This window comes from Larus michahellis, chromosome 7 (assembly GCF_964199755.1).
Source record: "Larus michahellis chromosome 7, bLarMic1.1, whole genome shotgun sequence".
NCBI lineage: Eukaryota > Metazoa > Chordata > Aves > Charadriiformes > Laridae > Larus > Larus michahellis.
The window spans coordinates 39,611,411-39,638,880 of NC_133902.1; the positions used below are offsets into that span (position 1 = coordinate 39,611,411).

The 27,470-nt window shown below is 35.5% G+C and overlaps 1 protein-coding gene and 1 long non-coding RNA gene across 2 annotated transcripts in view; one reads left to right on the top strand and one right to left on the bottom strand.

Annotated features, from left to right (window-relative positions):
* The window catches only part of LOC141745992 (sodium channel protein type 2 subunit alpha-like), a 79,238-nt gene extending 73,858 nt beyond the window's left edge, over positions 1 to 5,380 (top strand). The window contains exons 24-27 of the mRNA XM_074593587.1: positions 199 to 336; positions 2,920 to 3,024; positions 3,447 to 3,717; positions 4,068 to 5,380. Coding sequence (XP_074449688.1) covers positions 199 to 336; positions 2,920 to 3,024; positions 3,447 to 3,717; positions 4,068 to 5,251 — 1,698 coding nt within the window. The 3' untranslated portion in view covers positions 5,252 to 5,380. The remainder of the gene's footprint in view (positions 1 to 198; positions 337 to 2,919; positions 3,025 to 3,446; positions 3,718 to 4,067) is intronic.
* The window catches only part of LOC141745993 (uncharacterized), a 34,404-nt gene continuing 9,644 nt past the window's right edge, over positions 2,711 to 27,470 (bottom strand). Inside the window, exons 2-3 of the long non-coding RNA XR_012588192.1 lie at positions 5,109 to 5,153; positions 2,711 to 4,920 (exon numbers count right to left, since the gene is read on the bottom strand). This is a non-coding gene — a long non-coding RNA (uncharacterized LOC141745993). The remainder of the gene's footprint in view (positions 4,921 to 5,108; positions 5,154 to 27,470) is intronic.

Here is a 27,470-nt window from a genome sequence, read left to right on the forward strand (position 1 = left end):
AAGTCTAGGATATGCTCCAAAATGGCTGTTTTGCCCTGCTTGTCAAGGAGTTGCTGTCCAGCCAGATGCAACTTCTGTTCTCAGAAGTTCTGTATTCTATATTTGAATATTCTAATATTCAAATTAGAATAGCTCAGTATTCTATAATTTGTCTTAGCTGTTATTTTTGATGTATTGCTGTTTTTTTATGTTATGTAGACAGACCAACAGCCCAAGTATGAGGACAACCTCTACATGTATCTTTACTTTGTTGCCTTTATCATCTTTGGATCGTTTTTCACCTTAAACTTATTCATTGGTGTCATCATAGATAACTTCAACCAACAAAAAAAGAAGATAAGTATCACATGTTTCATTTTCACAACACCTCGTTGTTACTGAGCATTCAGCAAATGTATGCAAGGTTAAATACGAGTGTCTGAAATTTCTCATAGTAATAGAAAGAAAAAAAAGAAATCAGCTATTCAGATTTCCTTTTATTCTATTCAAAATAATGAAATAATAGCTTTTTAAGGCATTTGAAGTAATTTAAACTTACACCGAGAGTCTGAGTGTTCTCCACATCCCTGTACAGCCCAATGATGTGTTGTACATCAGAAAGTTGTGCATTATTTTTCACTTACCCTTACAGTGCTGTGGCAAAGCTGTGTGAAAATGCAGATGACTTAATTCAAGCAGATGACAGGGAAGAAGAGAATATGCAAAAGTACAAATATCAAAATTGATAAACAAATAATGTATAGTGATATTGTGAAGGCCTTCTCAATTACAAAGAGACTAATACAGACAAGTTAAATACTGGAACTACTGCTCCGTATTGTAAGATTAGAGAGGACTGGGAAACTCATGAGTTAGTAGTGAATTTGCAAGAGAAAGAAAATTGTTGATGTTTGAAAATGTGTGGTTTTTCTTTTAAATTTAAATTGTTTCTGTGATTCAAATGAACACAGGATCATGTCAAGAATGGCAAATTATGATGGCAAATTAAATTCTACTTGCTATTTAAACTATAAATGCTGTCTAAGGTCTACAGTAGTCTTATTTTTCTGTACACGTTTGGAGCAGAATCATACCGGAATATTGATTTTTTTTTTTTTTTTTTTTTTTTTAAAGTGAGCTAAATAAGAGCAAGGCAGTACATAATTTCTTCATTTTTGATTCTAGATGGTTTGTCAAGTTTGATTCATTGTACTGAAAAAAGATAATGCTAGACTTACTGCAGTGGAAACTTCCAGTAAATCTTTCCACTTGAGATTGGAACATGCAGTTTCATACGTTGCTGCTTCAGATCTTTTGAGTCTCTTGTCTGCAGACCCACATAATAGAAAGGATGAGTTTGTGGTTCCAAACCTGACAATATCTTCAGTTTCATATAGCAAATAAACAAACATTAGTCACCTGTGTTTTGAAATTATAGATGCACCCATGCTCATAGAAATGTGCAGATCACACAGTGCGCGGCTACCCAGCAGTATTTTTCTTGACTTTGTTCTGCCTTCACAGTACTGCGATCTCTCCATTTTGGGCAATGTTGTTGGGATATGAGTGGGAAAGACCTCATGCCATAATATACTGTCCCTGTGTAGTTAAACTATGCATTTCTTTCATCCTTGTGTGCATCCTACTTGCAATACATTAGTTCCCATGGTAAAAACAAATGTTCCACTGTCAAATTGCTAACCATTACGGTCCTCAAAGGCATATGAGGTGTATCTCATCTTGAGGCCACTATTATCCCTACGGACAGCACACTGAGACAAATATGACTTGTTCGCTCTTGATAGCCATTACATCAATGAGGCAGCAGAATAAATCCCCAGTTCAGTGACAGTTTCTTTATAGCTTCCTTTTTTATTTCCCGCTGGGTAAAATCAGCAAATTCATTTCTTGTTTTTCTTCTAAAACCATTGTTCTCTAAGAATGGAATTTTACTTGAATATTTGGCTTATGAGGAGAGCATGCTAAACAAGGTCTCTTTTGAATTCTAAATCTTCATGTCTAAATGTAGCAACAGCTGAGAGACTCAAACACATCTTCATGTGAATCTGTATTCATCACTACTTTCTCATTAACATTGACACTGCATTTGACATCGTCAGTGTGATAATGTCACAGAATCACCTATGACTCTGAAATTCATTTCCAAATGCTGCTGCTTTGGCATCATGCATACCTGGGATGTACTTACAAACAACTGCATGAAAGAAAGAAGAAGTTACTTGTCAACATAAATTGTATTTCTGACAAGTGTTTCTGTATATGTATTATAGATATCAGTTTAGATACCCTTTTACTCAGACAACTATCCTTTTATTCAGGCAAGAAACCCCCGGGGTAAGCCCATGCTTTTGATTATCTCTGCACGGTGTAGGGGGATGATCAAGCCACACGTACACTGTGGAAGTATTGCTGTGGCAAAAAACCATCTGAACCAAGATACCTGTACTCACATGATAAAATGTGCATCCTGAAAAGTAACATCAGTAACTTCTTTTTCCTCATATGGTTCCCCTGTAGGCGTATCAGCTCTCAGTGAATCTTTCTACACTTGAAGCTTTTTTATTTCTGGTTGATTGATTCGCAGTGTGGAGTTTATGATGTTAGATTTATAAGTATCTATGGAATATATATTTTGTAAGTGTTTTTTACGTATTTAATTGTATTAATCAGGTATGTATTTTTTTTTAAATAACAAATAGATAAAAGTTCTGGGGTTTTTCTCCATTCCTTAATTTGTTTTATTTTTCCATCAAGACTTGTCAGAGATTTTAACAATCTTTGAAATAATTACTATATTTTTGTTTTAGTAACAATGTATAAGAATGAATACATAGTTCATAAAAACCATGTCCTGCAATACTGTGAATTAATGGATTTAAAGGCTTGGTTGTAATCCGTTCTATTTTTATTATTTTTTACCTCGGAGGTCAAGACATTTTCATGACAGAAGAACAAAAGAAATACTACAATGCAATGAAAAAGCTGGGATCCAAGAAACCACAAAAACCTATACCTAGACCAGCGGTAAGAAAGCGTGCTATTCTTTCATCATCTACATTTGGGAAGAAATTGCAACAGTTACATTAACTGTCAAAAAATTTCTCCCTTAGCTCTAAAATAGTTGAGGCCTAATTCAAGTTAGCCCTTCATTCGGAATGGAAACGTCTACGTATTTCTGCTCTGCAGGAAAAATCTCTCCCATTTGTTATGCCTGAGGAAGCAGTGAATCAAAGAATCTGAAGAAATAGAAGCCTATTGGGTTTTGAGGGGAAAACTTACAGCTGGCAAATAAAGAAGTTACTGGACAGTGCTTTTCTTAGATTTTTTCAGCCTTTTGCTTGGTTGCATGTTTGGCGGGGGCGGGGGGAAGAAGGAAATGGGAGGGAGGAAAAGGGGATGTTCATTACATACAAGATACTATCACCTTTTCTTTTTTCTCCCCTCAGAACAAATTGCAAGGTCTGGTGTTTGATATTGTAACAAAGCAAGCATTTGACATCACCATTATGGTTCTCATCTGTCTTAACATGGTTACCATGATGATAGAAACAGATGACCAGAGTGAACTGATGCAAAATATTTTATACTGGATTAACTTGGTCTTTGTTGTCCTTTTCACTGGAGAATGTGTCTTAAAAATGTTCTCGCTCCGTTATTATTACTTCACCATTGGCTGGAATATTTTTGATTTTGTGGTTGTTATTCTTTCAATAGTAGGTAAGAAATTCTTATATTCAATATGGAATATAGTAAGACGTATTAAATGCTTTATCTCTGTCAGGTTTTGCAGGTTAGAGGAAATACTTAATTTCTCCTGTTTACATATGAAATGAAAAGCATACTTTGTAGAGTAGTAACTTTCTTAATAATTCTGTGTCAATTTTAATACTCCTTTTCTCAACAGTCTTAGGAAAAAAAAAAAAAGCCAAAATTACCTTTATCAGATAAAATTTAACTCCAGTTATACTTTCCACTAATTGCACAGTAAAGTTGTTCTTTATTCATATTTTGTTCTGCAAAATGTAATCTGTGATAAAACGTTACCATTTTATTTTTATCTTTCACAGGTATGTTTCTCGCTGAGGTGATTGAAAAGTACTTTGTGTCCCCCACACTATTCAGAGTTGTACGACTTGCCAGAATCGGTCGAATCCTGCGTCTCATTAAAGGCGCTAAGGGAATCCGCACTCTGCTTTTTGCTTTGATGATGTCTCTTCCTGCTTTGTTCAACATTGGTCTGCTGCTGTTCCTGGTCATGTTTATCTATGCGATATTTGGCATGTCCAACTTTGCCTATGTTAAGAAGGAAGCTGGGATTGATGACATGTTCAACTTTGAAACGTTTGGCAACAGCATGATCTGCCTCTTTCAAATTACCACATCTGCTGGCTGGGATGGTTTGCTCGCCCCAATTCTGAACAGTGGGGAGCCAGACTGTGACCCCCATAAAGATCATCCAGGGAGCTCTGTGAAAGGCGACTGCGGCAACCCTTCTGTTGGGATCTTCTTCTTTGTCAGCTACATCATCATCTCATTTCTGGTAGTGGTGAACATGTACATTGCTGTGATTTTGGAGAACTTCAGTGTTGCTACTGAAGAAAGCGCTGAACCCTTGAGTGAGGATGACTTTGAGATGTTCTATGAAGTTTGGGAAAAATATGATCCTGATGCAACACAATTCATAGAATATAGCAAATTGTCTGATTTTGCAGCTTCTTTGGATCCTCCTCTTAATATACCAAAACCAAACACTGTTCAGCTTATTGCAATGGATTTGCCCATGGTAAGCGGCGACAGAATTCACTGCCTTGACATCTTGTTTGCTTTCACAAAGCGTGTTTTGGGGGAAAGTGATGAGATGGATGCCCTCAGAATACAGATGGAAGATCGGTTTATGGCAGCCAATCCTTCTAAAGTCTCCTATGAACCAATTACAACCACATTAAAACGAAAACAGGAGGAAGTGTCCGCTACTATAATTCAGCGTGCTTACAGACGTTATCTTTTAAGACAGTCAGTAAAGAAACTTTCATTTATGTATCGCAAAGATGGGGTTGATCTGCTTATTGAAAAAGACATGATTATTGGTAAGCTAAGTGAGAACTCACCTCCAGAAAAAATGGATATGTCTGCATCTGCCGCATCTCCGCCTTCTTATGACAGTGTAACAAAACCAGAAAAAGAAAAATATAAGGATGACAAATCAGAAAAAGAAGACAAGGGGAAAGACAGAAAAGGAAATAAAAAGTAAAAGACATAAAGAGCTTTTCCATGATGAATGTTCACAAGCCTGAGAAGATGTCATTTTTATCAATAGCACTCTTATTGGAGGATTATGCCAAAATTACAAGTTTTTACATATTTACCCACTGCTACAGCCAGTGCCTGTACCAAGACAATGACCCTTCACTAGCAAACTCTCAGTCTGTAACAGGTAAACAACCTTGCCGGAAGAATAGCTTTTATTATCAGCTGGCACTAATGGAAGGGAGACACAAAGTTTCTACTTGGACTGTAGGAACCCTTAATGGAGTGCAAAATTACCAGTCCTAATAAGTCTGTATTTTTGTGGAATACGTGTATCCACTGTGTACATTTCATCTCCTGTGTATATTCTATGTGTGTCAATTTCTTTCATGATCTCATTTGCTTTAATTCACATACTGCTACTTACAATTCTGCTGTGCTGAGGAAATAACTGAATACTCTTGCAGAGAAACAAAAATGTCAGGAATATGTAATTATGGCACCATAACGTGAACATAGTTCTCTTCAAGCCACTTCTAAAAGCAGAAAACCAAGATTCCATATTATTGAACCTCAGGATCTAGATCAAATGATAAAAATGATCAAATGATAAAAATGATCAAATGATAAAAATGATCAAATGATAAATGATCAAATGATAAAAAAGAGCAGAGCGTAGAAAGAGAATTTATCAGAAAACAAAACAAGGGAATCTTTTTCACAGAAAAGAGGTTAGTAGTTTAGTCTCTTGGTTTTAATAAACTTATATTTAATACTTTTTAGTAATTCTTAATTTATTATAAAGTTAATTTCAGGTACAGTGATTTAAATAAATGATGCTACACACGCAACTCCTGTTTGAAAAACATAGTACTTTCAGTGTCCAAAATATCTCGTAATTCCTGAGAGATTTAAACAGTTCTTTTCATGGAAAAGCTATGAATGTCAAATTGTGCCTACAGGGAATTACTGAAATAAAAAAGTGGTAGCCTTTTTCCAGCTGTAGACCCTGTAATTTCATGAGTAGCTTCCATACTTCATTCCAAATTCTGTTTACACACTTCTTATTTACATGAATATATCCCACTTAAGACAATCATCGAAGCTACGCGTATAAACTGATAGCAGAGTACCTTCTGGGACAAACACTACCTTAATGTATACCTCAGGCTTAAATTTCTGTACTTTGGAAGGATGGGTCATGTCAGAGACACAAAATACGTACATCAGAGGTGGTTTTGACCACCCATGGCACTTCAGTCAGGTTTCCACTGTATGAAATGCAATCTTCCATAGAAAGCTCCGATGACCAGAAGGATGTACTTAAATCAGCTTTGTCCTGCATTGTAATTCAGATGACTTATTTTTATCAAGACTGACACTATATACGTAAGTTAAATATCCTGTGTTATTTAATCAATTGTTTTACACAGTGGCGTCTGTTTGAACAAACAGACAATGACTTAAGTACTGTATTTATTGCGTCAAATATGTACCCTAGTAAGTGTAGCTTATAACATTTCAATAGAAAATATGATATATTCTGTAATACTCCAAATAATTTGGAAGCTTTAACTAATGCATGCTTGCTGCTATTATCCCACAGCTATTAAAGTCTAAGATGGGAAGACATGTGAGTGGTAAAAAGAAAAAAACTGTTCGATGAGACCATCATTCCTCATACCAGTAAGCAATAGTTTGCTGCTATTACAGATTTTATTTTGTTTGAGTTTTGTATTCAGCAAATATGCAGTAAATAACCAGAACACATGGGATAATATATTTGCTTAAAATGTGGGGCTAGAAAAAAACTTTTATAATATCTATTAATCTATTCCTGTTATTTTAAAATTATTTTATTTTATTTTATAACATTTTATACTTATTATAAAAAAACCTACATGTTGTTAGTAATTCTTATTACTGTCTATCTGTGATGCTTCACTATTGGGAAATCTAAGATACAATGTGAATTGGTAGTCAAAGTTTCTGCTAATTATATTAGACATATTTTAATATGGAATAATTTTAAAAGAAATGGACAGTACAGTTCCTTTTCTGATCAGTAGGTAGGTCCTTGTATGTGAAACAAGGTAGAAGGGTTTCTTTTGAAATTATAATCCTGTCTGACAATTTTCAGGTTATTCTTAGTCATAGAAACATTGCTTTTCCCAGTTGTTAGTCACACACTGCGTTTCTTGTTGATTCATACTGCAGTAGAAGCACTTTAAATATAATTTGTTATTCATAATCTTTCTTCATGAGAATGAATAGTGAATTTGTGCAATGGACAGTGGAATACCTTGCATTTCTTACAAAAGAACTAAAGTATGGATGGGCTCCTGCTTTTATAGAAAATATTGGCTCATAGTGTACTGATGAACTGCATGCAGGAAGTTGTTTTACCAAAAATAACTACATTGCTAACAACCCAAAAGAATAAAGATAACCTTTTTATGTACTTGTTTTAGTCTTTGTGTTTTTATTGTATTAAGTTTGTACAGATTAGCAAGTAGTTGTTGGTAAAATTAAGGGGGAACACTCTTGCAATGAGGCAATGTGTTTTAGACATCTAGATCACATGTTGCTTTATGACTTTGATCAATATCAACTTGTCACCATCTAGTTGAAATGGAATGCTTATGTTGTCCTGACCAGAGAGGTTTTTCTAGAATTCAGAAAAGAATCCCATTCCAACTATGTGATTTTTTTGTTAGAATTTTATGATTTGCCCAGGAAGAGCTCCAGCGGTGTCCAATGGAGGATGCCTCCACCACCATCTTGCTGAGCAGTGGATCCATCAGACATTGCTCACCCTGGGATGGGTGGTCTGGGATCTGTCACTGAAACAGCCCCACAGGGGGATAACAGAGTCACTTCAGTCCCATTCCTCCTCTAAAAACTCATGCTTGCCAAGAGAAGGGAAAAGGACCTGTTAGAGGTGTTAATGGCCACCCCGCAGCTGTCTTCAGGAACCAGTGCCTTTACAGAGTCCCACAGGCATGGTCCCTGGCAAGACATTACTACATACAGGTAACAGGATGTGGGAGAGGGTGTGGACAGGTGGACCTGTGCATGGAGTAATTAATGCATTTTATTCTGTTCTCATTTCTATTGTGAAGGGTACCTGCTGTATACTTGAGACAATATAGCTAAGAGGAAAAAACGCTCAAGTGCTTTGAAGGACAATGTGTATGTTTTTAGTAACTGTATCTAATTTGAATTAAAACTATTTTTTTTTAATACAGAATAGTTATTGTTTTAATATCTTAATTGCTAGCAATAATTATACAAAGCAATATTGTAAATGCTTAAAAAATTCTTGGTAACTCTGTTGCATTGCTGTTTAAAGAACAAAATTGTTTCAAGTCCGTGCTGGGTAGGTACATAGTTAACGTAAAAATTCTATGTGGACTAAGCATGAAACGTTTAAGTAAGAGTTTTTCTACAAATTTGGTAGTGTGCAGAAGTATATGAGGTCATTTATAAGATCATTTTACCCTATAAAATTTCTAGCATCGTTAAAGTTATGTTTATTGAAACCATAATCAAACTGAAGTCACTGTACATTTTTGTTGACTCAAATTCTAAACCTTTTGGTCCTTTGCAAAAAGAGGAAATGTTTGCAAAGAAAAATATTTGCAGATTTCAAATGTATATAATTGAATAGACATGTATCCTTTTATATTTGTTTGAAATTATTCCGATATACGTGGAAGTTATTTGCATTTATGGAAGACACAGTTGACTTTCAGTCTTCCTCCTTAACATGCAGGTATAAAATATATTTAGGTATTAATGTTGATATAATACAGATGTTTCAGTGTAATGGGTCAGTTATGTATCAGTATGCAAAACACTAAGTAAAATTCGCAGAACAGGAGGACACTGGACTCTGTTACTGTCCTGATTCACAGAGAATGAAAAATTAATGAGAAAGGCTCCCTTAAAATTTTCTCAGAAAAGAGCTTTTTTTACTCTCTCTTACCCACCCAGGAAGGTAAGTATATTTTATTTTATTTAATCTAGCAATTTTTGGAGAGTGAAGGTGCCATAAACCCTCCCCCCCAAAACCAAAACAAAACCACCACCACCACCACCCCCCCCAAAACTATATTAGGAAATAGAAGGGGGAAAATTCTGGTTTTTTTCTGTTTGTTTTTTGTTTGTTTGTTTTTGTTGTTGTTTGTGGGGTTTTTTGTTTGTTTTTTTTTTTTTTAAATCTTGGCCTTACTCAACTCCATAATAAAAATGTAAAAATAGAAAAGGTAAAGATGGCAGGGGGAAGAGACAGGATATGGCGGGTTTTTTGTTTTTTTTTTGTTTTTTTGTAAAGAGGCCGGAAATACAGTCTGGGGGTTGTTTGTATTATTCTTAAGCAGAAATGTGTGTTGCTGAGTACCATATATACATCAGATTAGTAGAAGAACGTCTCTGCTCTAGCAATTAGTACAGCATAGGATTTCTAATAAATAGTTAAGCCTGACTGCATCCAGCAGAGGGCACAAACACCTGCCAGATGATCATGGTGCTCTGCCTGGTGTCTTCAGCCACAGAAAGAATCAAGAAGTACACAGAAATACAACTTGCAGTCACAGGCCCAGGGAATAATTTACCGCTTTTCAGAGAATGTATAGATTTTTGTTTTGTTGTAGTGAACTAATGAAGCTACAACATTACAGTTCAACTTGTTGTGTAAAGATAGCTTTGTTGGTAATATTTTTTGACTGGACCAGCAGGTTTTGTGACTGGACCAGCTGACGCCACATTGGTTAAGAACTGCCACACTTATCTGAGCTTACTAAAATATAGCTGAAGGGTGTTGATGCTCTGATCCATGGATAGCTTTAGCTTTACTTTTGTTAATAGGCATTATTCATTTAATTCTTGGTGCATGTATGAATCAGCCACAGCCTTCTAAAAGAATCACGTATGAAAATCTGTCTCATTTTCATAAATAGTCATAAATAACATGAAGTATTATTAAAAATGCAATGTTTTTTTTGTATGTAGAAAGTTCTTATGATACTCATTCTATAGTACATATTCAGAAAGGCTTACTTAGCTTCATAATGCATTAGGAGAATACTCTGAAATATCTGCAGTGTAGGAATATTTAATGGCTCACAAACCTCTGCATTAGCAGCATTGTTTTCAGTGGGGGATGGTACCGATCTCTTTCATTCTCTGAGCACAGCTAGGTTTTGTCAATGTGATACAGCATGCAGTCTCTGTTACTTAGCATATTTTATTTTTCCTTGCTGATCAGTGGGAACTGTTGAAAAGTGAAACAGATATATCCTAGCGCTTGCCTTAAAAAAAAATACATAAAAAAAAATACTGCAGTGTAACCCAAGCAAAGTAAACTGCGGCACATTCTTATCCCTCTGGAGAGGGAAAATTGCATGCTGAAGCACACATGATCTCTACTGCAAGAAAAGCGTTTGATGAAAATAAGGAATGACACTTCATAAACAATTTATAACAATCAAAACCAGCAATGCCAGACGTGCTCTGTGCTTGCATTTTCTATTGTCTTGAGAGCATGTTACTTTCTCTTTAACAGCAATCTTGATAATAATCTTTTAGAATCTGACAAGTGATTCAAGAACACCACAACATATTTTTCAGAAAATGTATATCTGAAACAGAATGCAGTAAGCCATTTCCATTTTTAAAGTAGTAACTATCTGTGACATTCAAAAATGGTCAGAGAATTACATGCTGTATTTGCAGGATTGCTTTATAAAACTGTCGTGCTTGCAGATACCATAGCAACCCCTGTCATGTGGTACTTTTTAATTGCCAAAATATACAGTAGCTTTATGCCCGTATTCTGCAGCAATACTTGCATTAATATCTGTATATAATGTTTAGTAAATACTGCATCTGTGTCCACCAAATAAAGCAGTGGTGATGATGATTTTCATGGTCTCAGGCAGGCAAAAAGTGAAAATACTCTCTCCAATAATAGGCATTGTGAATCCCTGTAACCTTTCTCTTGTCTTAACTTCTTGATGGCTCTCAAATGTGATATATAAAAGTTCATGCAGCATTGCTGCAAGTACGGGCATATTTGTTTATATAGATGGAAATCAGCTGCTCATGCTCTGATTGTATAAGATTGGAAATTGGATGTGATTTATGTGGTGATGAATAGGTGGGCAGATAAATGCTGATAGCCTCTATCTGGAGCTGAATCCAAGAAACAATACTATTTTTGGAGTGATGGTCGAGAGCACTGGGAACTCAGAAGCTTTACGGCTCTTGCTGTTTCATTTATTTGAAAAGCATTTACTTGAAATTTCATTTATCTACCATATTGCAACAATCTCCTAGAATTTTGTTACTGTTGTATTAAAATTAAAAGAACAAGGAAGTGAGAATGTTTGTGTTGAAAGGATAGTAGCCAATGGCAGACATGGAGAAAACATAGTAAAATGTTTACATGATTTTTCTACTTGTATTTTAGGGTTAAAACTTTTATTTCACAATTAAATTCTACCCCATGCAAGGAGAGCTTCAAACATGGAAAATTTCAAAAGGTACATAGAAGAACTGATGACAGGAAAGGAGATTACAGTGCAGATATTACTGAGAAGTTATTAATATGAAATCTTTTGCAGAAGTTAATTGGAAGTTGATGAACTCTAAAACTAAAAGATTGTACCAAAGAACATGGCAGTGAGAAAAGTCTGCAGCAGCGTATGATTAGAAATGGTTGTCTTGGCAGAAGTGAATCTGTTTTGCTTCTGTTATCAGAGAGAAAACTTCATACTAAATCCTAGGATCAAAAAAAACCTTTATGCATCTGTTAGTATCCAAAACGTATCTACGTGTATATACCCTAATTATTCATGTCTATTTTTACATAAACTTCTTTAATAATTTTGGAGTGTAGAAATCCCCTCAATTTTACTAAGAAAAAGAAAAGGGGGAAAGGCGCAATAGGAGGGCTTGCAGGATCCACTTTTCTGTATTTCTTGGTACTCCAAGAGCTCCAGCTTTTCTTTCCCTGTTCCACTATCAATTCCTTTGCGTGACATGAAGATTTCACATGACAATTCAGACTGAAGTGGTGTGAATGAGTTCTTTTAAATATTCATGATGAAGTAAAAGTAAAATGCTTTTCCTCTCTGAAGGACGGGGAAAGGTTAAGTTTTCAGGCCTTCCTAGCTTTGTCAATAAGATACTGTCCAAAAACCACTTGCTTGTGCTCTTTCTCAGCTTTTAAAAACTTCTGGTCTGTTGAGTCAAAGGAACTGAATCTGAAAGGTTTCCTCAGTATTCCCCCATATCAACAGTGTAAAAAAACCAAAAAACAACTAACCATTATTTAGAGCTGCATTTAGTCTACAGACTCTGACTCCTTTTCGCCATTGTTCCTATGGAAGTATCTTTGTGGAAGTCTCAAGGAAGAACAGGTAAGTAGTGTCCATGGTAGGCCATGACAGCAGCAGTGGCCATATGTTTTCAATTATGCCTAAAAAAGAAAACTAATTTCTCAGGATATCCACTTCAAACATTAGATCTAGATTGATGAAAACTACTGAAAACAACGGGTCTTATGCAGCAGCTTTCCATAGAGTTTAAATCAAACCCATACTGATTTAAGTGTTTTCCAGTTATGGATTTCCTAAGAGAAATATTTCTAAATTCCCTCTTCTAGCTCTGTAGTCTAAATAAAATGACCCTTAGTCTTTACCTTATGGCAAAAAGGTCGCTTCCTTGTTGCCTTGTCTAAGGAAGAGTACAAGACATGCCTTCAAAAGTATGATATTGGGGAAGGACATTAATTTTTCTCAAGACAGCTTTGCCAAACGAAGACTGGCAACATATGCCATTACTGCTCATCTTTTGATGTAAAACATATAAAAAAGGTTACAGATTTAGCATTATTATTTTGCTAAAGATAAGTAAGATTTATAATCTTGTATATAATATGTGGATTTCTGCAAGATTATAAATCATTAAAATCCATAGGTTTGCTGCATAAAATACAGCATCACTAATAGCTTGATTTCAGTGTACTTTCTGGATTTATTGTCAATTCTCTGACAAGATAAGAGGAGAAATGAAAGTAATTACTTCAAGTACATGAAACCCATCTTTCCAAAGCAGTATTTTAGAACTCCCTCTTTATAAAATAAATAGACAGTTAAGGTGTACAGAAGCAGTACTGTGCTTTTTCTAATGTCTACAGTTGTCCCTATTACTCTTTCAACAACTGATGATTGGGACTCTTTCAAATGTAAGATTTCTTAGATAAGGGATTTCATTTTTTTTATCAATGGCTCATTTCAAAATCTTTACCAGCAACTTTTTAGGGGATAGAATTATGTGCCACATACTAGAAAGAGGTGTTTAATTCTTTTAGATATTATCCTAATTTTGCTAATATTTGTTTTGATACTGTTTCTTTAATATTAAAGTATGTCAGTATGCATCAACAGTTAATTTTGACGCTGCTCTCTGTGATGGTCAAGACTAAGACAATTTGTGTGTTGTCATCACATTAGTTAGATACTGGATTATGCATACAGCCTGTTCTACTGTCTTGCCTAGTTTCCTGAATATTACCTTTTATCATTGGCAGTGATCTCATATGTACTGGAAATGTCTGAATGTTTAAAAAAGATTTCCTTGAAGCCTGGGAAGCCAGGTCTAGGGTTTGGTTAGTCAGGGAGCTCAAAAGTGTCAACTATGTTGAGATATTTTTGAGGACCTGATGTCTGCACATTATAAAAAAATCTAGAGATAGTATATATAAAAACTTATTTTTTTGCTAAAAAGTAAAAACTGGAAAAATGTTAAAATACAATTTAGTTGTATTTTACAACAATATAATCTTATTGTTGACTTCTTATTTCTCTCCCTTATTGCAGAGTAGTAGAATTTTTCAGAGAACAACCACCTGATTAAAGCCCAAGAGAAATGGAGATGCATGAACACAAGTGAATATTAAAACTTCTCAAGAGGCTCAGGCCTACTCATATAAGAAAGTTTAAAAGTTGAGTATTCAGAAATTCCTACTCAGTTTTATGGAAGTGCTTTATCTATAAAGGCAAGGGTGGCAGATGTGCATAGGTGGTGTAAGGTTCAAAAAAACTCGTAAAGGAAATATTTTAAAGTATTTTAACACCCAAAACCAAAAAAACAAAAGCAGTCATCAGGGTCCTGTGTAAGAATTTTATTGGAAGCGTGTCATTCTCAGGATGAATTTTCTCACAGGCTTCTGCTCTAAGTTTCTGTTTGGGTAGGTAAGACGTGTTTGAAATGCGTGTCCTTTCAGTTGAACGCGGAATTCAAACAAAGTATAGCACTTTTTGTTCAAATGCTCAATGAGTAGCCTGTGTTTGGAGAAAGTGGGAGTTGATATACCATAGCCTGCTGCATCTCAAATCCTATTTCAGGTGCCTAAATTCTTCCTAGTCCACAAGTTTTCCCAAGCATATCAAGTACAGTGAAAAGATATATTAGAACGTGAACTGTAATTGAACCAAGCAATGGACTGAATTATTTAATACAAGTTCTCTATCTTCCTTGTTACTTGATTTCAGTGAGGGGATTCTTTAGGATAAGGGGTGTTGAGCAATTGCATAGCTTTCTTTGTATTTTATAAAACATGCATGCTCAAGAGTTTCTGGTCAGTTTATGTATTAAAGGGATTACTGCAAATTTGTCTAAAATCATCTAGATCTATTACTGTCGTTTACACTGACACATCATGATTAATTATTACTGTCACAGTGTGGTGTCTTTCAGTTAGAATTCCAAATCACTACCCTTTCCTAATCTTAGTTGTTCTTAGCTAGGAGAGGAGTTGGGTCACCTCATTGGTGTTATCAGCGTTGTTCCCTAATACTTTTAGAAACTCCATAATTGTTCTGGTTCTCCAAAGAAGATTAAAAACATGGGGACATTTCTATTCCCATATAACTGAAGAATATTATAAGTGTCTTGAGAAATCTGCTAGGATACACTCTCAATTTAGCAGTTCTTTCACAATACAGTTGTGAAAGGCCTTCTGGGAAAGCCTTGTCAAAGTGTTTTTTGAAAAGAATTTGTTATAGTGGTGTTAAGTATTTTTAAGGCTCATGGTTTATGTAATGAGACTTATTAACACAGCTGCTAGACAGTGAATGGAACACAGAGAAGTTAGGGTCAAATCTTACCAAATAAGTGAATTTTCCTGGAGTCAAGTGATTTAGGAAGAAGATGTCATTCTTTGCATATTATTAATGCAAAATTATTCTCTTATTTTATAGACTGACATCAAATTATTTTTCAGTATTACAGTTTCCTTCCTTTAAATGTAATGAATTAATCTTGAATCTCCTGATTCAGTGTGAATATAGTATGAGTAATACTGACAGCCATAAATTTTATAAAACTGGTTATCATACAATCATCATTTCATTTAAGCGGGTATATTTTGTACATCTGTGGCTTTCTCTTTCCCTCCTTAAAATTCTTGAGAGCTCTTTGGTGAGTAAGATCTGCTGCTGGTGACTCACTGTGATTGTTGTTTCAGTAGCACTTCTGACAGCTGACATTTCTGTCTCAGCTTTACTAATTGTCAAGTAGAAAGTCTAAATTAGGCCATAGTTTCACAAACATATTTAACTGCCATAAACTGGCAATGTAAGTGAAAGAAGCAGCCCAGCCCTTCCCTTTTCCCTAGGTTAGCACAACCATTTGCGTTGCCCTACAACAGAGTAGATTGGAGAACTAAAAACTCAGTGAGAGCAAAAAAAAATTACCATTAACCTAGATAATTTTCCTATTCAATTCAGTATACGATTGTACAAATGCTTGTACTAGACAAAAGGGAGGTGGACAGCAGAAAACGATGTCCTTTTATGCAAATTTGGTATTTGTGAAACTATGGCTTTGGATATCTCTTGGTGATCACTCAAGCTAAAGCCTGGATGTTTTCCTTCCCTCTTAGAAGAGAAATAAAATTACAAACTAAACAAGAAAACATCTATATTATGAGAATTAAAAATCAGGATTCAGGCCCCCTGGTCATATGCCAAAATGGCAATGTAGGCCAAACCCAAGCCTGTATATGTTCAATTTACAATACTCTATACCCTTGACATAGTCTGTTCTTAAAACCAAGGAATTTGTTAACTAAAATTAGTAGCTTTTCACTTTTGTAATATGTATAAAAATTTCAGGTTTATCTCTATTGAACTTCACTTTATGTATCAAATTCATTTTGCCAAAATAGAACTTTTTCATATCAACAAAGATAATAATCAAAATTCTGAAAATACTATTTGGTTTGAAACTGGTATATGATTAATTTATTTTGAGCTCTTTTGTTTAAAATGGTACGCAGTTGCCAGTTAAATCCACTAGGAAAAACTCAGTGGAGTCCAGAAGGTGTTGCCTCTTAAAGCAGTGAGGGGCTGTTCATCAGTATGATTTTGCCAAGATATGAGGCAGCAGCTTCTGAGTCCACAGTTCAGCAGAGGCCAGAATTAGGTATCCCTAGTTAACCTGCCTCTCCATCCTCTGGTCCTGTGATTCCCAGCGCGATGGCTGCATACTACTCAAAATCCAGACCCATGCTATCTTTGCCTCTATGCAAATGCTTGCTGACTTGTAGATTAAACATCAACTAATATGGCTTGTTGTTATATTTTTCTGAATTATTTATCTCAACCATAATTTCTGAGTTATAAACTGATGGTCATTAAAAAGAAAGAAAAAAAAAAAAGAAAAATAAAAACCAATCCCTAAACAAAAACAAACCACAAAACCCAAACAAACAAAAAACCAAGAAGAAATTTACGGACACTCAGAAACTCAACACAATTGTATTAGGATTTCCGTGTTTTATGACTAATGACCAACTTGTCTGTGGACACCTAATATTTCAAATTTTATTATTTAACTTTCTGTTCCTGCTAGGAAGATTATGTAAAAAACACCATTGTCTGTTACTGTATTGCTATAAGCTATCTCAGCAGTATAGATACGTCCCCTCATGGCAACCCTTATGTTTTTCTCTAAGTTTAATCACAAAAATTAAAATATAATCAGGAGTAGCCATAGCTTTATTTCCCATGCCTTCTGCTGCAGATAGTTTTATAGCCTCAAATGTGTGATGAAAAATTTCTTAATTGTGTCTTTCAATCATTTTACTTTCATTACAGGAATTTTTTTCTTCAAAGATTTTCTAGCCAGAAAACTACATTCTTCTTCTTTCAGCTTCTTAGTCACAGTATTCCCTATATTTGTCACCTCCAAACCAGACTACTGGACATGTAGCCACTGATTTATCAGCCAGTCATTTTGTCTACCCATAAGAGAATTAAAAGATGTGTAGCCGATCAACTTCATTTACATTTGAGTGATGATTTTTAAACCTCCTTGGGAGTTACCTCCTCTTACCCAATTTTGCCACAAATAATTAGACAAAAGTATGACTACAATGCAGTCCATAAATAAAATACAGTGCCACCTCTTAGGATGTGCTCATGGTTATTCCAGTTTCCAAAAACACTGAGTTTTGACAATTAATGTTTAGAGGGGCGTAGAGGTAGAGAAAGCCAACACAGGCTACTTCCATTTTAGAAGAGGACTTTGGTCCAGTTCCAAGCAGAGGAATTTAATCTATTACTCAATTATAATATATACAACTCTATTTTTGTCTGACATGAAAAGGTACATTGGCTGGGGAACAGTGAGTTGGCAGCAGGGTGGGTGAGTTAAGGTGGAGGCAGTGACCTAGGGAAGTAGGAGGAGAACCCATCCTGCAGCTCAGCTACACAATATCTGGGAGCAACTGCCACAGACAACTGATGTGACAACTTTGGTATGTGGTAGTTGTATAAAATCCAGGGTCAGGGATAAGGTGTCATCCATTCAGTGAATTTACTTTCACTTTTGAGTTGACCTTCATCTTTTAGTTGCACCTCCCTGTGTTATTTATTCCATAAAGATCTGTGAGTTTTTCGACTCATTTAAAAAAAAAAAAAAGTGTTAGGTTGGGTTCTGGATTTTGACCGTGCGTAAGAAATGATTGGTGAAGAATGCATAGACTCTGAGGATTAGCATGATTTTCTCTTTAGGATTTGCATAACTTGGAAGTGCATCATGCTCAACTATCTTTGCCGTAGCCATGTTTTCCAGGGATCAGAAGAGATTTTTTTTTTTAAGGAGTTTTAATCAATTTATGATAAGTCTTTGAATTCCAGAGATCTTTTTATGAAGCAAAATGTCTCCATGGCTTTTTTGTAAAATGAGTGTGTACACATTTATTACCATGTAGTTGATTTCTTTTCATTTTTTTTTTTTTTTTTTAATTTCTACACTAACTGCTCTTAAGGTATTTAGAGTCAAAAGTAGAGATTTGTATTTTTTTAATCACTTCTTAACGTCTGACAGGACAGATAATAATATTAAGACCTAATGTTCCATGAAGTGTTTTTCTTTTTAGAATCTTGCCACCCCACCTCTAGTGACTTTTTATCACTTTTGGCCACTTCAGCCTACCAACCTGAGTCATGCCATCAGGAAGCAGATTGTACCTAAGTCGAATGCAAGGATTCCCAGATAGTGATTTTTTTAAGTCAACCTGATAGAGTTATTGCACGTTTGTGAGGAACTGTGCGAAATTCTCCCTCCCTCAAAATCCCTATTAATCATTCAATTTAAGAAATTCAGCTTTTAGCAGCAATAAACCTGTTGATAAAAAACATGCATAAATTGGCTCCCTTGAATAACCATTTTTTCCAATATGAATATCTGAGCCATGCATCTGAAAATAATTGATTAACCTAATTTATACATTTATCTAGTAATTACATATGCCTCTTAAACTAATAAAAGACTAAAAATATATTTTCTTAGCTTTAAAGGATTTAATCAAACCAGTACTCCCCTATGAATGAATAGAATCATCCTCCCTCATCTTTGAGCGCTTTGCCGAGATTCCTGAGCATGGCAAGAAAAGTAGACTGAAGGCTTTAAAATTAGATCTTACCTGTCTCTCCACAAATGCTAAGAAAATGGAAAAAATAAATCACTTGGATGCCAGGCTCAGTAAATGTACTAAGATTTTGTGGGCTAAAATGGTGTGAGATTGGATTAATTCTGCAGCATACTTGCTGAGCAGGGGGTTAGATTGCTGAAGCACGCAGCCAGCATGCTCTGCGGCAGTTTGCAGGTGTTGTTAAGACAGCAGCCTTTTACAGTTTCTGCTCTCAGAAACCCAGTGATTTTGCTGATGCCTTTTAAGACAATATTGAGAAATTCCATAAACTCCTGGTTCCTTGGAAGCTTATGAGCATAAAGGAACACTATGAAGTCTAGAGCCAAGAACTGGCTAAAACAATGTCTTCTTCACTATGCAGATTCAGGAAAGTGACAATGTTATTATAACAGATAATAAAAAACGTGCTAGTGCTATTGACTACATTTGTAGGAACAGAGATTGGTAGTGACTCTTTAGCTTTTTTGGGTTTTATTCCAAGTGCAGAATGTAAACTGATTGAATAATGAACGTCAACATTAAAAAAAAAAATAATAAAAGAAGCTAATATTCACTGTAGTGACAGTGACACTGTGACAGTATTTTTGGGAGTAAAGGGGAGCACAACAGAAACAGAATAGTGCCTGTGAATTTATTATTTCAAGGGGAATGATAGACATGTGCCTATTAGTTGTATTTTGATGACTTTTTTTAGGGCAAAATTAGAGCACTGATTACATGTACCATCAAATGAAATGCTAGCACATGGTAACTTGAGGAGCAGCTAAGAATGGTGGCAAAAAAACTGCAGGCTGGTGGCTGATGTAGTGGGTTGAAGTCATTCAGTACTGTGGTTGCTACATGATTATTGAGCCAAGTGTGAACTTACCAGCATGTAAACAAAGCAGATAGTCATTACTTTGAGCCTTATTTTATTGATAATTAAATAAAAACATAGCAAGTCAACTGTAGGGGAGTTCATTTCTACCTGCCAGATGGTGAAGAAGGCATGGAGGGTTCAGAGAGCCTTAGAGCCAACAACTTCTGTGTTATAAAGGGCTTGTTCTCTAGAAGTGACAGCTATGGGTAGGGGGCTATCAAGCAGTACAACATCTTTTCCTAAAAGCTGTCTAGACAAGCCAAGTGCTTTCAACATTTGGTGACATATTTAGACCTAAATGCATTTGTGCCTTTCTGTGCCTGAACCAGTTATACTCAGAGTACACAGATGTGGGAGCAGGTCTGGAGGACGTTGTTTCAGTCAGATTGATGTTTACTCTGCCTCAACACCAGCCCTCTCCTGGACTTAGTGCAAAAGCAGATGGGTACCTTAACAGAATGCTACCCTACTTCTCCCATTTTTTCCATTATTTGGTTAATGAGAAAAACAGTGCTTTGATTTTGGTTACTGTTATAGAGATAAGCCTGATTTGCTGCTGCTTTACTAATTACAAACTGACTGATGCAAAATTGAACCTTCTCTTTTTAATTCTGGACAGCATGAAGAAGTTCCTCCTGTCTCCTGACTCTGCCATTCAAACAAGTACTGGTAAGTACAACACTGAATGAAGTATTCTACTTTGTTCAGGTTTTCTTTAAAAAGCTTTTCTTACGGTGTTTTTAAAGGGAAATTCAAAGAGGATGATTAGATGTTACCTAGGAATTTTACCTACTGACAGTTATATTATGCCTGTGTTCCTCGGCATTTCAGAAAATTACAAGACATTCTAATTAAAATAAAAATTATAGGGCTAAAATACAAAAAAAAATATACATTTAACTCACTTATTATGGCACATAAACATCAGCTGGCGAATAGTGGTTCCTCTAATTCTATTTGCAATACTTTTTGGTGTACCTATCAAAAATTTCATTTACTGGAGTAGTGTTATTCCAACTAAAAATAAAGGATGCTACTTCATTCTGGTGATTGATAATGAGATACAACCCCCACTTCTAGCTTTAGAATGTGAAGCCAGCAGTCTAAATCTCTCTAGGATTTTAGTGATTGTGAGCAGTTAGCATTTGACAGTCATTCAGCAGCCTATGTGAAATGCATTAGTGATTTGTGGGGCACTGTAAACAAGCCTGCATTGCTGCTCTGCCTGTTCTCTATATAAACAGACAGGAGAATTCTCCAGAGATGTCAGTCTGGCACCTCTCACAAGCTTTGCATTTACTTACTATTCATTATTAATTGTTAAGTGCTTGCAGCACACTTGATATTGTAAAAAGTACAAAGATACAGTCCCTGCCTGGAGGAGCTTACTTTAGAAGATAAGCAGAACCAACTCATTCTTTTCCTGTACAACAAATACAGTTTTCTTTGTGTTTTGTTCAAATTCTCTAAAACACAGATAATATGGACTTCAAGGCAGGTTATGTAACATTTCTTTACTGACTTTCACATTACCCAGTTCAGAGTGAAAGAACTGTCAGAGCATACTTGGCTATATGCAGTGCGACAGATTTCACCATTCTGAACAACTGGTCCCAACTGCACTTATTTCTTACTTGAGGTTTCAAACCATTTTTGAAAGCTATCAAAGTTCATGTTAATCTCCTCAGGAGGATAAAGAATGAATATCTGAATGGAAAGACAAGCCAGAATTGATGCATAGCAGGAGAGGCGTAATATTACTTGGAAGGGCTTCTGACTACTCTGTGTTCCCTTCTCCACAAGGCAGAAAGTTTTATGATTTTGCTGCAGGGTGGGGGAAAAAGGGAAATAATAGCTTCAGCAAAGGTGGCGTTCTCTTGAAGTAAAAAAAATACAAACACTACCCTGCATATTATAAGTAGAATGCATATGATTTTATTTGTATGTTTTTTCCTCCAGAAGTAGTACATGACACATTTGGGTTTTTTATGTCCACAGTTGTATTTGCTCCATCCCATTCATTTCAGAATCCCAAGCATAGTCACAAATTTTTGGAAGGCTTCATAACTAGTTACAAAGTGCTAAATGTTAAGACGTGGGTGGATGCAGGGGAATTTTGTAAGGAAAAAGAAAGGATAAAATGTAAGTAAAAAATGGGCGACAGGAAGTGGGTGACCTGAAGCATGCAGAGAAAGAGAGAAATAAAAATATTCTGGAAAAAGTAGAGATCGAAGAAAAACCACAATCTAATCACGACAAACACAAAGCATCTCTGCAATAGTTTCTGAATACTGTATGTTTTACTTGTAGTAGGCTGTTCTATGAATGAGTCAGTTGTTTTAATTGGACAGCAGATTATAGTGTGAAAAAAAAGGGGGGATTGGAAGTGGTCAGTCTGGGGGCTCCTAACTGGAGGGCGGTTGAGGTACCAGATCAGAACAAAGGAGTCGGAAGACTCGGGCTACAGGTCCCAGCAAAGATAACCCGGTGAGCCAGTGCCTGGAGCTTGTCAGGACTATGGAGCATGGGCTGCAAAACAGGGAGAATGTCTTCTAAGAGGGGTGGTAGGTGTTTGGAGCTGTTCAACTTCATCCTATTCAGTATATAGGAACATAGGGCATCTTGAGATGAGAAGTATTAGCCAAACAGATACTCCATGTATACTGTTCTAAATCTTTTCCCTGTTGGTACCTTATTCCTCCTGTTAAATCAGAGCTGCCTAGTCACTATCCACTCATCAAATTCCCAAATGGAAGACCTGCAGATGTCAGTCTCAGCTGTAATTGGGTAAGCATAGTTCAGAAAAATTAAGACACAGCCACTCAACTTACTATGATTTCACTTTTCAGTTCAGCGTACCAGATGCTCCTCATTGACATTACAATGCTTTCTGTAACATTCAGACCCTTTTACAGAGAGATATTCAAGTCTATCTATCTATAATCTACTCTGAATATTCTAAAAGCATCACAAATATCAGCATATATTTTGCGATAAATGTGGTCCAAAGGGATTTTGACAAATTCATGTTTGTTTTAAGGAATAGGCCAGGAACACCACGCTGATCCAAGTATAGCTTCTTTCAAAATGTGGCTAATGGGAGGTGATCAACTGATGAAAAAAAAAAAAAAACGAACTCTGAAAGTGCATTAGAATAAGCCACAGAAACAAATAACAGGTCTAGGATCGATATTTCATACACTTATCAGCAAATTTAAGCAAAACTAGCTTAGATACTGAATACTAAAGACAACTTCAATGTAATGATGAAAACATGGATAATTGAAAGTATTCTCCATGTTTGAAGCTCTTGACTGCATAGTCAATTTTAAAATTAAGCATTCTGGATACCATCGCAGCACCGTAAGTGGAAAGTGAGGAGAATGAATCTTACTTTAGTTGTAACCACTTAGACAGACCACTGAAAAGCAATCAACATCTTCAGAGTGCTATAAAAAAGGATTTTGAAAGGTGGCAATTTGTAAAATTAGGCCTAGGCTTCACTCCAACACACAAAAATGTTTTTTAAATTCCACTAATATTTATACATCAAAATGGTTAGAGAAAAGAACTTTGGGCATGATGGTCCATGAAGCCAATTATTTTATATTTGCTGACTGAGATTTTGAATAACAATAGGCTAAGATCTTCTGAATTTTCCTTTGCTTTGATTTTCAAATTGCTGGAATAGTAATGTTTCAATCTTCTTGAAAATAGAAATATAGATACCAGGCACATTTGAAAGATTTGAATTCTATGATTCTATGATTTGAAAGAAGTTAATTATGGTAAATAAAACAGCACGCATATATGCTTTCCTCTAGAGACTCTCCTATACAGAAGCCCACACATATGCCTGTATTGCAGCTGCACAAAATTTCTGTTTCTGATCAGTTCTTATTTCTTGTGATCAAAAGAATTCCCATTCCTGGAGTATCTCCCATGCTGTGTTATCTGGATATGGCTTAGACAAGTTTTATCGCCAAATCATTTGGGTACAGTCAAGGAAGCACCAAGAGGTAGGGCCGTAGAAATCCTTCCTCAGCTTCTGTGTTCCTGAACTACATCATTTGCAGGGAAATCAGGCTTTGTAATCCTGAACTGTAACATGTAAGCATAGAGCAACAGAGAAATAACTATCTAGATGTGAGTACCTGTCACATGAAAAAAAAGTTTTTGCAAAAGCTGGTTATTTAATTATCCCTTGTAAAAAAGGAACAATTTGCTCAATTTGGAATGTCTGCTCCCAAACATAGTAGGTGCCCAGCTGTACTGGTTAAAAGAATTGTTAATGTAAGCAAGTAAGCATATTTCATTCACTTTCATTACTGAAAATCATTGTGCTCTTTTCTGCCAAATTGTAGAAAAAAATAATAGTATAAAAATTATGCTTGTAATGGCTTCAGACTTCAGCCTGCAAATGCAATCCAGAAAGTTAAATGCAGCAGTAACTGTAGGCAGCTCCACACAGGTGCACACTAGGAATACCTCAAGAAGCAGTTAACACTTCAGTGGCAAAACCTTCAAAACTGAAATGAAAACTGAGCCCCACCCATGTAGAAAAATTCATACATGTAATGGTATTTTTGTATAATAAACTCAGGAATTTTAATTTACCAAACCCAATACAACTCTAAGGTTTAAATGCTAAAATTTTCTACTATATTATAGATTGCATTTTATTAATCTATTTATTCTGTTTTTCAAAAAAAACCCCCTGATTTATTTGGGGAATATAATTTTTCGCCACTGGACAGATAATGTTTTAGACTAAAGGTTTTACTATATTTTAAAAGGTCACTATTTTGTTTTCTTTCACAAATTTAATCACTTGTTCTGCACTTTGCTTGCAAGATTTTGGTTGAAAATTATCTAAACCATCTTTGGTAACTATTTTTCTTGTTATTCTTACAAGCTTAAGATCCTTTGGGAGATTGTCACATTATATGTCTATAATTATTTCAACTCCCTCCTATTTCTGTTCAATAAAATATTAAGATCAATAGCTCTTGGCACACAATAGCTATGCAGAGCTCCTTGTCTCTGCAGGCAAGAAATGCCAACCTATATAAACAATGAATTCTCAGCACCACAAAAGCCTGCATTAAGTTGTCTATTATTCACCATTCATTCAGAGATTGTGTGAATCCTCTTTCTCTAATAGTTACATATTTATAGCAGAGAGACTGCAATGATATTTGGGAATAGGACGAAACTATTCCCAGGAGCATGCTGAAGGAATCATGGAAATGTTCCATAAGCGTAATGTATTCTAGTGGCTATTCCTAGCCAAAGAAAATGGTGATGCTAAGACCTCAGGCTCCTGTTGAATATAAAGTATGCAAAGCAAGGTAGATAGGCTTTTGAATCAATGTAAACATTACTGATGCATCCTAAATTGTTAGAGGAGCTGTGCTTTGAAGTGTGATGCCATCTAGGAAACAAGACCACCTTTTAGACTGCTCTGACTAGTTTTACAATGTGGTTTTGGGGTATTTTTTGGCACCCTCTGGTTGTGTTTTGGACTTAAGGAAATAAAAAAAACAGCTTGCTGCTCTTATGCAACTACTGGAATGCACCAAAAAACTGCTTCAGTTATAATCCAGTTGCCTTGACAAACTTCACCATCAAATTTTTATGATGTCAATGTTCAGAATATTTATTTTTCAAGTGTTCGTAATAGGTCCAGAACAACACATCTGCATATTTTTTCCCAAAGTTAAGCAGATCAGAAAAGAACTGTTTTGTTCAAAAAATTATTTGTAATGAAAATTTTAAAATTTGAAACATTAACAAAATAGCAACACAATTACAAATGGGAAAGCAGAGAATCATTTATCTCCAAATTATGAAGAGTCATGTTATGACTTGCACAGGCCTGCTGCTGCTTTTTATTTCCCATTTCAAACCTCAGTTAAAAGATTGCTAGAAGTACAGAAAGTACTTTCCTACTATTGTCATCTCAAGAAACTGCCACATTTCACTTAAGGAAGTTATACAGTTCTTAGTAGGGTGGCATGTAGGGAGCACAGGCAGCGATTTCACCCCCAAAAGTTTGTCCCTATAAAGAAATGAGCTCTAAGTACGTTCAAAAAAAGGTTTGAGAACCTCGAAGTCGTCTGTGAGAATTTTCAGTATGGTCCAAAGGTGGGTATGTGAATACACACTCAGTGTTCAGAGCACTAACAGTAGTCCTTGTGACTGTTTAGGGTAGATTGCGTTTTAATGGAATAGCTGAAGAAAGATAAGCAACACATTGTTTGCATGAATGAGAAGAAAAGGAGAGAAACAATATGTAATTTTATCTTTGGTATCTTTGGTATTCTGAATGCTGTCTCTTGATATATCAGGCATGAACTCAATTTTATGACTATGTATGAAAAGTTGAAGTAAATGAGATTAATCAGTGAAGGCTTGATGAACAATAGTAATATTCATTATTGCTAGCACAACTAACAGCAAGCCTCAGAAAATGTGACATTCAGAACACTGGAGGACTGCCAATCTTACTCCAGTTTTATAAACACTAGAAATGACATTTTGAAGAACTATCGATTAGTTATATGGATGTCAATTCCAAGTAAAATTCTGAAGATTTTTGGACTTGAGCAACAAAAAAATTAGAGGCTAAAGTGGTAATTATGGTAATCAGCACAAAGATAAGCCTTGACAAATTATTCCTTTTTTTTGACAATACCATAGATCTATTTAAAAAGGTAAATGTAGAAGCATAGTTGGGGTTTTTTTTAAGGCACTAAATATCATGCATTCATTAAACGCTTACTTTATTTGGAAGTAATAGAGAATATATTAGGTGGGCTACAACCGGGGATGATCAATTTTAAAATATTGCTAATGGGGACATGTAGTTTTTAAAATATTGCTAATGGGGAGATGTAACTGTGCGGAATTATTTCTAGGAAGGACCTTCTATGAGTAAGTTCTTTATCTGGAGTAATTAGTATTTTTGTCAGTTATACAAACAATACTGTAAGGTTTTCGGTAGTAGAGTTTGCAGATGACATGAAAAAAGAACAAGGTTAGTAAGGTTGCTATTTCAGGGCAAGCTGGGTAGTCTGGTTTAAAGATTTGAGTTGAAAACACTATATTTGAATATAGTAAAATGCAAGGTACATTGGGAACAATTAGGACTTCAGAATACAGCATAAGAATGTTCATTTTCAAAAGAAAAAAGAATCATAGAATCGTCTAGATTGGAAGGGACCTTTAAGATCATTGAGTCCAACCATAAAAGATTTAAAAGCCAAAACCACCTCAAAGTGAGTGGTCTGGGAAAGAAGACTGATGTGATCCTGTGATGATTGGGATGGGGAGCAGGGACATAAGCATGTTATG